General features: G+C 36.8%; 1 protein-coding gene across 7 annotated transcripts; it reads right to left on the reverse strand.

Annotated features, from left to right (window-relative positions):
• Positions 1-1,410: 1,410 nt before the first annotated feature.
• LOC26515188 (platelet-activating factor acetylhydrolase IB subunit beta homolog) lies at positions 1,411-7,896 on the reverse strand. 7 transcript variants are annotated; one of them, XM_032456050.2, is made up of 3 exons: positions 7,259-7,896; positions 6,676-7,173; positions 1,411-6,599 (listed from the first exon to the last, which is right to left on the reverse strand). In XM_032456050.2, exons 2-3 carry the CDS (start codon positions 7,087-7,089, stop codon positions 6,318-6,320), a joined length of 696 nt encoding a protein of 231 aa, XP_032311941.1. In that variant the 5' UTR covers positions 7,090-7,173; positions 7,259-7,896; the 3' UTR covers positions 1,411-6,317. The 7 variants fall into 7 exon arrangements, with proteins under 7 accessions (XP_032311941.1, XP_032311940.1, XP_014759719.1 ...); XM_032456049.2 differs by having other exon boundaries at positions 1,411-6,626; XM_014904233.3 differs by having other exon boundaries at positions 6,676-7,179.
• Between the last annotated feature and the right edge of the window lie 2,950 nt (positions 7,897-10,846).

A 10,846-nucleotide genomic window follows, 5' to 3' on the forward strand; every position in this document is an offset into this window, starting at 1 on the left:
TGTATCGGGAAATGGACCCGATACAGTTTCCATTTCCACCGCACAACGATGGTTTCAACGTTTTTGTTCTGGTGTAGAGCTGGTCGAAGATGCGCCACGCTCCGGAAGGCCTGTCGTCGAAAATTGGGAAAAAATCGCTGAATTGGTCGAAAGAGACCGGCATAGTAGCAGCCGTAGTATCGGTCAAGAGCTGGGCACGAGTCATCAAACCATTAAAAACCATTTGAAGAAGCTTAGAGTCACTAAGAAGCTCGATGTATGGGTGCAACACTAATTGACGCAAAAAAACATCTTTGACCGTATCGACGCATGCGAATCGCTTCTAAATCGCAACAAAATCGACCCGTTTTTGAAGAGTATGGTGACTGGCGATGAAAAGTGGGTCACTTACGATAACGTAAGGCGCAAACGGTCGTGGTCGAAAAGCGGTGAAGCGGCCCAAACGGTGGCCAAGCCTGGATTGACGGCCAGGAAGCTTCTTCTGTGTGTTTGGTGGGAATGGCAGGGAATAATCCACTATGAGCTGCTCCCCTATGACCAAACGCTCAATTTGCACCTGTACTGCCAACAACTGGACCGCTTGAAGACAGCACTCATGCAGAAGAGGCCATCTTTGATCAACAGAGGCCTAATTGTCTTCCACCAGGACAACGCCAGAAGCTCCGGGAGCTCGGATGGGAGGTTCTTTTGCATTCACCGTATAGTCCGGATCGAGCACCAAGAGATTACCACCTGTTTCTGTCCATGGCGACCGCGCTTGGTAGTCTGAAGTTGGCCACAAGAGAGTCCTGTGAAAATTGGCTTTCCGAGTTTTTTGGAAATAAGGAAGCGAGCTTCTATGAGAGGGGCATTATGAAGTTGGCATCTCGTTGGGAACGCGTCATCGAACAAAACGGCGCATATTTGACTTGAATCGCATTATTGAAACCAATTTTATGAACAATTGAAAATTCAATAAAAATACCGCTAGTTTTTTTTGACAACCTAATATAAAAATACAATGTGCTATTGCTAAACCGTCAGCCAATTAATGGAAATTAATTAATGTTAAAAAGTTAGAGGGGCTGCAGTTTGTTTGCTGTCAGTGCAAGGAACAAAATTTCACTATTTTTGTCATATTTTTTTTAATAATTTTTTTTTTTGTTTTTAATCTAATTGGGCAGACGTAAAGGGTTTATGGGCGAAAGTGCTCACTTACATGACTTTTACGTTGGGCGCCAGTTAAATTAAGTTAGTTTGTAGTGAAGTTGTTGGTCCTTTGCTGATGACGATGTCTTCAGATGCGGGTAATGAATGTTATCCCTGGCGGTTGCCTGGTGGGTTCTTCCTTCTTGCGGGAAGTTATGGTGGAAGGCTTAAGGCTTGGTAATCAATTTGACAAATGAATTGACTTTTACGGCTGTGCCAGAGTATTAATGAAAGACTTCTTTATTGTATGAAGCTCAAATATAAACTGAAACTTAAAGCTAACAAAATGGGCATCCGGCCAGACGCTGCGTGAGCAATTTGGCCAGAGCGAGCTCTTAAGTAATCGGACATTGCCGTTGCGCGGTTAACTTCAGTTAACATGCACAAGCGGCAGCATAAAACGATTAGTCCACTTATATGACTATATCTTTAGTTAGAAGATTATCCCAGATGTGATATATCAAAAGTTGCGTCAACGCAAGGGTTATCTCCAAAGGCATCATAAACAAAATCATTAAAGCCAATTTTGACAAAAATTTTTTGTTGAAAAAAGTTTGTTTCCAGTGTTAAAGAAAGTGAAAAAGATTTACCAAAATATAGCTTCAATAACAATGGATAGCTTAATTCGTTATGAATTACAATTTATAACGTTTTTTCAATTTAATTTAACGTAAACTTAAGGTATTTAAAACAAGATAGGAAAGCTAACTTCAGGCGGAGCCAATGTTTATATACCCTGCAGTTAACGGGTAACAGCTTATTATATGATATATATCAAATGGTATATAGTTGGCCGATCCTTATGAAAATTGAAGCATCCATTCAATTTTCTAACGCAAATGTTGAAAACAGCCCCAAGCATCTTTAAAAAACCAAGCTTACGTCATTTCCGATTTTTTAGTTTGATGGTAGATATAGGATACAGCCGGCCGATCTTTATGAAATTTGGAAGTTCGAATTAAAATGAAATCCGTGGAAAGTCTAGCACCCGGCTTAAAAACACCAAAGGTTTGGCATTTTCAATTAATCAGTTATTAGACAGTTATAGGATATAGTCGACCGATCCCCGCCGTTCCGACTTATATACTGCAAGCAAACAAAAGAAGGATGTGTGCAAAGTTTCAACTCGATAGCTTTAAAACTGAGACTAGTTGGCGCAGAAACAGACTGACATGCTCATATCGACTCAGGAGGTGATCCTGATCAAGAATATATATTACTTTATAGTTCTTGTTTTATTCGTCGCATCAGGTCATACTGTACCTTTTTGGAAAGCTCATTTCACGCGCTAACACGTGTATCGGGAAATGGACCCGATACAGTTTCCATTTCCACCGCACAACGATGGTTTCAACGTTTTTGTTCTGGTGTAGAGCTGGTCGAAGATGCGCCACGCTCCGGAAGGCCTGTCGTCGAAAATTGGGAAAAAATCGCTGAATTGGTCGAAAGAGACCGGCATAGTAGCAGCCGTAGTATCGGTCAAGAGCTGGGCACGAGTCATCAAACCATTAAAAACCATTTGAAGAAGCTTAGAGTCACTAAGAAGCTCGATGTATGGGTGCAACACTAATTGACGCAAAAAAACATCTTTGACCGTATCGACGCATGCGAATCGCTTCTAAATCGCAACAAAATCGACCCGTTTTTGAAGAGTATGGTGACTGGCGATGAAAAGTGGGTCACTTACGATAACGTAAGGCGCAAACGGTCGTGGTCGAAAAGCGGTGAAGCGGCCCAAACGGTGGCCAAGCCTGGATTGACGGCCAGGAAGCTTCTTCTGTGTGTTTGGTGGGAATGGCAGGGAATAATCCACTATGAGCTGCTCCCCTATGACCAAACGCTCAATTTGCACCTGTACTGCCAACAACTGGACCGCTTGAAGACAGCACTCATGCAGAAGAGGCCATCTTTGATCAACAGAGGCCTAATTGTCTTCCACCAGGACAACGCCAGAAGCTCCGGGAGCTCGGATGGGAGGTTCTTTTGCATTCACCGTATAGTCCGGATCGAGCACCAAGAGATTACCACCTGTTTCTGTCCATGGCGACCGCGCTTGGTAGTCTGAAGTTGGCCACAAGAGAGTCCTGTGAAAATTGGCTTTCCGAGTTTTTTGGAAATAAGGAAGCGAGCTTCTATGAGAGGGGCATTATGAAGTTGGCATCTCGTTGGGAACGCGTCATCGAACAAAACGGCGCATATTTGACTTGAATCGCATTATTGAAACCAATTTTATGAACAATTGAAAATTCAATAAAAATACCGCTAGTTTTTTTTGACAACCTAATATAAAAATACAATGTGCTATTGCTAAACCGTCAGCCAATTAATGGAAATTAATTAATGTTAAAAAGTTAGAGGGGCTGCAGTTTGTTTGCTGTCAGTGCAAGGAACAAAATTTCACTATTTTTGTCATATTTTTTTTAATAATTTTTTTTTTTGTTTTTAATCTAATTGGGCAGACGTAAAGGGTTTATGGGCGAAAGTGCTCACTTACATGACTTTTACGTTGGGCGCCAGTTAAATTAAGTTAGTTTGTAGTGAAGTTGTTGGTCCTTTGCTGATGACGATGTCTTCAGATGCGGGTAATGAATGTTATCCCTGGCGGTTGCCTGGTGGGTTCTTCCTTCTTGCGGGAAGTTATGGTGGAAGGCTTAAGGCTTGGTAATCAATTTGACAAATGAATTGACTTTTACGGCTGTGCCAGAGTATTAATGAAAGACTTCTTTATTGTATGAAGCTCAAATATAAACTGAAACTTAAAGCTAACAAAATGGGCATCCGGCCAGACGCTGCGTGAGCAATTTGGCCAGAGCGAGCTCTTAAGTAATCGGACATTGCCGTTGCGCGGTTAACTTCAGTTAACATGCACAAGCGGCAGCATAAAACGATTAGTCCACTTATATGACTATATCTTTAGTTAGAAGATTATCCCAGATGTGATATATCAAAAGTTGCGTCAACGCAAGGGTTATCTCCAAAGGCATCATAAACAAAATCATTAAAGCCAATTTTGACAAAAATTTTTTGTTGAAAAAAGTTTGTTTCCAGTGTTAAAGAAAGTGAAAAAGATTTACCAAAATATAGCTTCAATAACAATGGATAGCTTAATTCGTTATGAATTACAATTTATAACGTTTTTTCAATTTAATTTAACGTAAACTTAAGGTATTTAAAACAAGATAGGAAAGCTAACTTCAGGCGGAGCCAATGTTTATATACCCTGCAGTTAACGGGTAACAGCTTATTATATGATATATATCAAATGGTATATAGTTGGCCGATCCTTATGAAAATTGAAGCATCCATTCAATTTTCTAACGCAAATGTTGAAAACAGCCCCAAGCATCTTTAAAAAACCAAGCTTACGTCATTTCCGATTTTTTAGTTTGATGGTAGATATAGGATACAGCCGGCCGATCTTTATGAAATTTGGAAGTTCGAATTAAAATGAAATCCGTGGAAAGTCTAGCACCCGGCTTAAAAACACCAAAGGTTTGGCATTTTCAATTAATCAGTTATTAGACAGTTATAGGATATAGTCGACCGATCCCCGCCGTTCCGACTTATATACTGCAAGCAAACAAAAGAAGGATGTGTGCAAAGTTTCAACTCGATAGCTTTAAAACTGAGACTAGTTGGCGCAGAAACAGACTGACATGCTCATATCGACTCAGGAGGTGATCCTGATCAAGAATATATATTACTTTATAGGGTCGGAGAAGTCTCCCTCACTGCGTTGCACACTTTTTACCAAAATTATAATACCCTCTGCAAGGGTATAAAGATGTTAATACAAAACCGTCATTAGTTTTCTTACAAAAAAGCGAGTGAATTTTTTAGCTTTGCTGACTACCCGATGAGCAAACTAGATTTCATTAAGGGGTTAGGTGGGTCTGGCGGCAAAAAAAAAATCGTTTTTTTTTATTTTTTTTATAAAATTCTCCAGAATCTTGAGAATATTCTCCCAAATTTGGAATAAATGTTTCGGATATACAGTCCTGAAAAGGTGGACGCTCAAGGTCAGCTATAGGCAGAGCGCAAACTTTAAACGCGTTTTTCTTAAAACTGTGTTTTTGAAATCGGTTGTCAAGATTTCTCGGAAACTACTCAACCGATCTTGATAAAATTTTGCACAGGCCTTCGAGATACGATTATCTATAACTTGAACGAAGGATTTTTATTTTCGTTGATTACAACTATTTAAAAAAAAAAATGTTCGAAAAATTTCACCAAAATTTGAATTTTTTTGCAAAAAGGTGTCCCAAAAATACAATTTTTGCTTGATTTTGTTTTCCTTCGTTCAGCTTCTAGTTTTAGGTCTGTACTAAAGGAAAATATTTGGTTTTTTCATTTTAGATGATTCTGTTAGGAATTGTGCTGTCAACGCGAAAGCACTTTTTTTGCCAGGAGTCATGGCAAATGACGTCTCAACTAACTGTAAAATATTTTTTTCTCAAAATTTCAGAAATTCATCTTTAAATATGTATATTTAATAATCCTAAAAGTTCCAATAAAATATTTCATTCTTTATATAAATAAAAAATTTTTGAAAATAGGCCATTTTTTGGCCTCCCAGACCCACCTAACCCCTTAAGAAAGAGGAAATCGAATTTTTTAAATAACTGCTGAAATGTCAGGGTAGTTGAGATATCAATCGCCGTGTATTTGGGAGTAAAATGTGATTAAAAGGGTCTTCTTTCAATAAGATTAAACACACACAGTGTCCCCTCACGCAAGTTAAGGTTTGTCACCTCGTGGACTACCGTTCACAGTGACTTAAAAATGTATCTTATTTAAATTATAAATAATACATTTATTACAAATTTTTTTTATATATAGTAATTGTGTAATAGTTTATGACATTTTACTTTTTAAAAAATCGTGGAAAAGCATCCAAAATTTACACACTGAGCTGAACTGTTACTTAATGAAAACATACATTGTATATGCAATCAATACATAAAAGATAATATAAATTATTGCGATATTTTAATTTTATGTACATTTGTAAATATATTATATTTATTTCGAAATTTTTGTATTTATAAATTCATTGGTATTTCTAGATTTTTTTACCAAAAATAATTAAATGTAACCTCAAAAAAAAATTATTAATTGACTTGTTTTAGTTAGTCAGATTGAGATAGATATAGGTCTGGCTCATTTTCGTAAAGAATTTGCGAAAGCAGATCATAGAGAGGCTCAAGAATTTTGTTGGCACCAGTATTTGTGAGATTTTTATAGTCAAACATATCGTGATGACTAATAGAACCGTCACTTTGTACTAAGCCCTTGTCAATAGAAACAGTCTGGACACGATTTAAGCCTTTCGTCATCTCCATGACCAACTTGTTGATACATAAATTTTTCTCGCGCAATTTGTTCGGCTGTTGCCCTCTGGGTAAGAGAGACTGAAAATACAAAGAACATAAAATTATCTATTTTTTTTTTATTGAACACAAAGTTTTCTAAGTACAAAACGCTTACCGGTAAAAGAATATATGCGTTAGGAAGCTTTTCACGGATTTTTGAAACGTTCTCCAAAACTCCCTCTGCTACCTCACTGGCACTATTCTTAATATTATTTGTACCAACATGCAGGACAACAATTTTAGGGTTGACATTATCTAAAACGCCGTTATCGATTCTCCAAAGAATATGTTCGGTGCAGTCGTCGCGAATGCTAAAGTTAAGGCAGTGCAGTGGTGCAAAGTATTTATTCCATGTTTCACTACCCTGTAGAGCTTCAAAAATGCAGTCGCCAAGAAATATAACGTCTGGGTCCTTTTCGCGACAATCGGATATAAACCTACGATGAATACTATACCATCTTTGGTCTCCGTCTAGGTCGGGAACAGGAGTGGGCAAAGTGCAGGGATTCATTTTGATATGAAGAAGCATATAAACAGAATTAAACTAACTTCAAAGCACATCAGTTGGTTATCGCTTGTTGTTTCTTTAAATATATTTGTTTGCCTCTGAAATCTTAAACTAAATGAATAAAAACTTTATTTTTTTAAATAATGAGGATCTTCTCGGATGATACCAGTTATTCAGATTTTTTACATACCAGTTTTTCCAAATTAAGGGTTGGGCACAATAATAGGTCATAAAGATTAATTTTGAAAATAGATACACATATAAATGTATTAACACTTCTACAAGTTTTAAGGTCTTATAATATATTATTTTTTCACTCGAAGACAATTATAACTTAATTTTTAAAATATTTTGATGTAAACAATCTACGAATTGTATCGTAATTCATACTGCTCATAATCTATACACATCGTTTGCTTTAAGTAATAATAATATGTTACAATGTGCGTCTTTTAAACGCAAAGTACATTAAACTTTTAACATATGTATTTATCTCTCATAATTTGTACACACAATGTACTTAGATATAAAATTGTATGATCTTGAATAGATTTTTTTTTATCCTTATTCATTTAAATATCGTCTATATTTGCCAAATAATACAGACAAATTATTTCCTCATTGATTCAAAGCAACAACCTCAATGGTTGTTACTACTAGAAAGTTGCCATTAGAACCAAATTTTGTCCAACCGGCTCTAATTTTTGGCTCTAATTAACAAATTACATATAACATCCACCGGAACGCAAAGCATCCTTATCCAACGGCGTATAAAACATCATTATTTACATTATTATAACATAAACAAAAAAAATAAAATGTTCTTAAAAATGTATTTGTTGGTTTTATTTTACCAAAAGTATCGTTTATGTGTTATTAATGTATTATAATAAACTTTTATAAAATATCATTGATTTCGTCAATATTTGCTATCTTTTGCAAATAATAATGTTCAAATTATTCTTGAAAATATGTTCGTAACGTTATAGGAGTATATTCAGAATAGGTGTTCATTTAGAATTCCTAGTAAAATGTATTATTTACATTTTAAGTAACAAACAATTGAGGTATGTAATTACCCTGTATAAAGTACACTGTTAAGTTAAATTTTTTTTTCGGAACTTGGATTTTATAAGATTACTATGGCTAAATAAGCGTTTGTTCAAGGCAACGATAACACATCAATGGAAACGTTGGATCGCTCTGTAATAGAATTTTTGCGTCCTGAGTCTCTATGGTAATTAGACTCTATCTAAGATTTGCAAGTGTTTTCAATACATTTCCATTTAACAAAACTTAAATTTGTGTCCCCAATGTCACTTCGCAGCTCCTCGGAAAAGTCCAGTTCCAAAACATTTTCAATGATGTTCTGTTCTAGCGTATACGGCTCACATTATCACCTTTAAAGTATTTGGTGCATAAGTTGCATTATACAATAAAAAATATGAAAACAATACACTTACACTGAACTTGGCAACATTTTCATCACTCGTCCTGAAGAACAAGCAGATCCCATAAGCTAACGAGGTCACCTATCTTGGTATACAAAGCACTTCGAAGCAAAAATAACCTCTTGGTGTACTTCTCTCGAATATTAAGTTTTGCTGAACCACTCCGTCTATTATTATTAAAACTTACGTCTATGGATACGTCATGGAAACCATTTTTACAACTACAATGAAACATCCTAATAGCCCTAACCTTAAAAAGCCCACAAACAATAAGGATATCTTCTCTGCACAAACTGCATTTTACATTTTAAAATCCTAATCCAAAAATATAAAATGCTCTAATATTTTTGTAATGTTTAGGTAATCAAACTTTCCAAATCAATGGTTCTCCCTATAAAAAACGCAAGACTTCTAAAGAGAGCCATATAAAGTGGCTATATTGTACAATGGGTTAACTAAATAAAAATAATAGCTTTACCGAAATATTTTTATACTTATATTGGTATTTAAACATTCTATATTATCAAAGATTTGATTGATATTCCCGTTACGCTTAATCGGTAATCCGTCTGAGAAACACTTTTGACAAAAAAATATACGGCAGGTTCTGCTGACTGGCCTCGGATGTGTGTAGATTGTGTTGCGGCTAAATAATTCTGCTGGTGACCCTTCTGCTAGGAGAAGCCATCTGAGGCTAGTTGTGTAAGGGATACTGGTGGTCCATTGACGGGAGCAGCACGCTAAGGATTTTTTAAAATTCCACGGTTATGGGCGCTGAGCACTGAGAACCCAGTTCGGTTTTAGTTGAAGACTGTCTTTATTTTGGAGAAAGTAAATTTTTATAAGGATTTTATAAGTAATTAGGTAATTACACAATGTTTACATATGTTGTGCTTAATTATGGTTAAAAGGTCAATGCTAATTAAAGTACGCAAAGTACGGTCAATGTTGAAAAAACGACGTGCTCAGTCCATTAGCTCTGGGTCTGCTGACTACCGATCTTTGGGATCGGTATTGGGGTTCATCTGAGATCGCTGATTTCGCCCACGGTCAGTCATTACCACTAGTCACGGTCATTCTTACCGCTAATATTGCCGATATCGGTTTGGCATGGGTACGCGCCGTCTATTGGAGCTGTGTTATTAGGTTTTGGTATTAGGTGCCAACAATAGTTTTTCAAAAACTTGGTTGAGGCTTTATATCTTTAGTTCCAAAGTTTTTCCAAGTCAGTACACCACTTTTAGACGTGACCTCTGCGAAGGGAAGGAGGAGTTTTGCCTTCTGTGGACCTCCAATTTATTTCTGAAGACGTTAAATCACAAAAATTTGGTGTTATACAATTTTTTTTATACAACTTAACTAATCGTGCCCAGTAAATATCTAATATTGATTTGTCAAATGTGGATAATCCACAGCTTTTGTTATGGGCATATGCCGTACTATCTATATATAGCATATTCAGACCGTACTATCTGAACTTTTGCGCACTTTTTGCTTTTTTAGTATTCAAAAATTATGTCCCGTGTGAAAATTCGGCTCATGCAAGTATCGTACGTAGCTCAGAACAAATTTGGAGCGCTTTGGAGAAGCAAATTTTGAGAATTAGCTAGTCATTCCTCGACCCCCAACAACGAAAGAGTAATCCCAGCCCAGAGGCGGAACTTATAAAAAAAAATTCGCAGCAGTTTTAAGTGAGAGGAAAATCCCTCTATCACTTCCAAATACAAGGTAGGGACCATTGCGGTTAATCCGACCGTATTCTTTTTCGCTTCCATATGTTGAAGCTCTGGTGGCAGATCAAACAGGGGTCAAATTATCTTTCGGCTCTCCTATAAACGATGGACCTGTAAACCAGATTGATTCTACCGTCTCCTTTACGTCTCCACGTCTTGACACTATATCTGCAAGATTCTGTATAGTTGGTACATGCTGCCACGTGCTACCCTCTGACCACTCTTCAATCTTAGCAACTCTATTTGATACGAACGTTGACAATGACCATGAATGGAAACGAATCCAATGAAGTGTAATTTCTTTGTCTTCTGCGGACTTTTAACTTTGCAGTCACCAACGAAACTTTAAAACCATCTGCAGATTTGCAACAAATATAGACGCAGGCTCTCATCGATGCGTCAGAAAAGGCATAAATTTGATGTGCTGACATCGGTTCACTTATCGCAAATATCGGTATTGAGATATTTTCTAACTGTGACAATGCAAGCTGTATTTTGTTCCACGCTATTTTGACGTGTAGTGGACTCATCGCAATGTAGCCTTTTGAGCCACAGATTCTACAAACAGGATCTTTCTTTTATTAAGTATTGGGC

The sequence above is a fragment of the Drosophila ananassae genome, chromosome XR (genome assembly GCF_017639315.1).
Source record: "Drosophila ananassae strain 14024-0371.13 chromosome XR, ASM1763931v2, whole genome shotgun sequence".
Lineage (NCBI taxonomy): Eukaryota > Metazoa > Arthropoda > Insecta > Diptera > Drosophilidae > Drosophila > Drosophila ananassae.

Bases quoted from the DNA above. Each gene is read 5' to 3' on its own strand.
- LOC26515188 (XM_032456049.2), bottom strand. From the start codon at position 7,089: ATGCTTCTTCATATCAAAATGAATCCCTGCACTTTGCCCACTCCTGTT. The intron at 6,627-6,675 runs GTAAGCGTTTTG...AAAAAAAAATAG, and splicing joins ACGCATATATTCTTTTACCG to ATAATTTTATGTTCTTTGTA.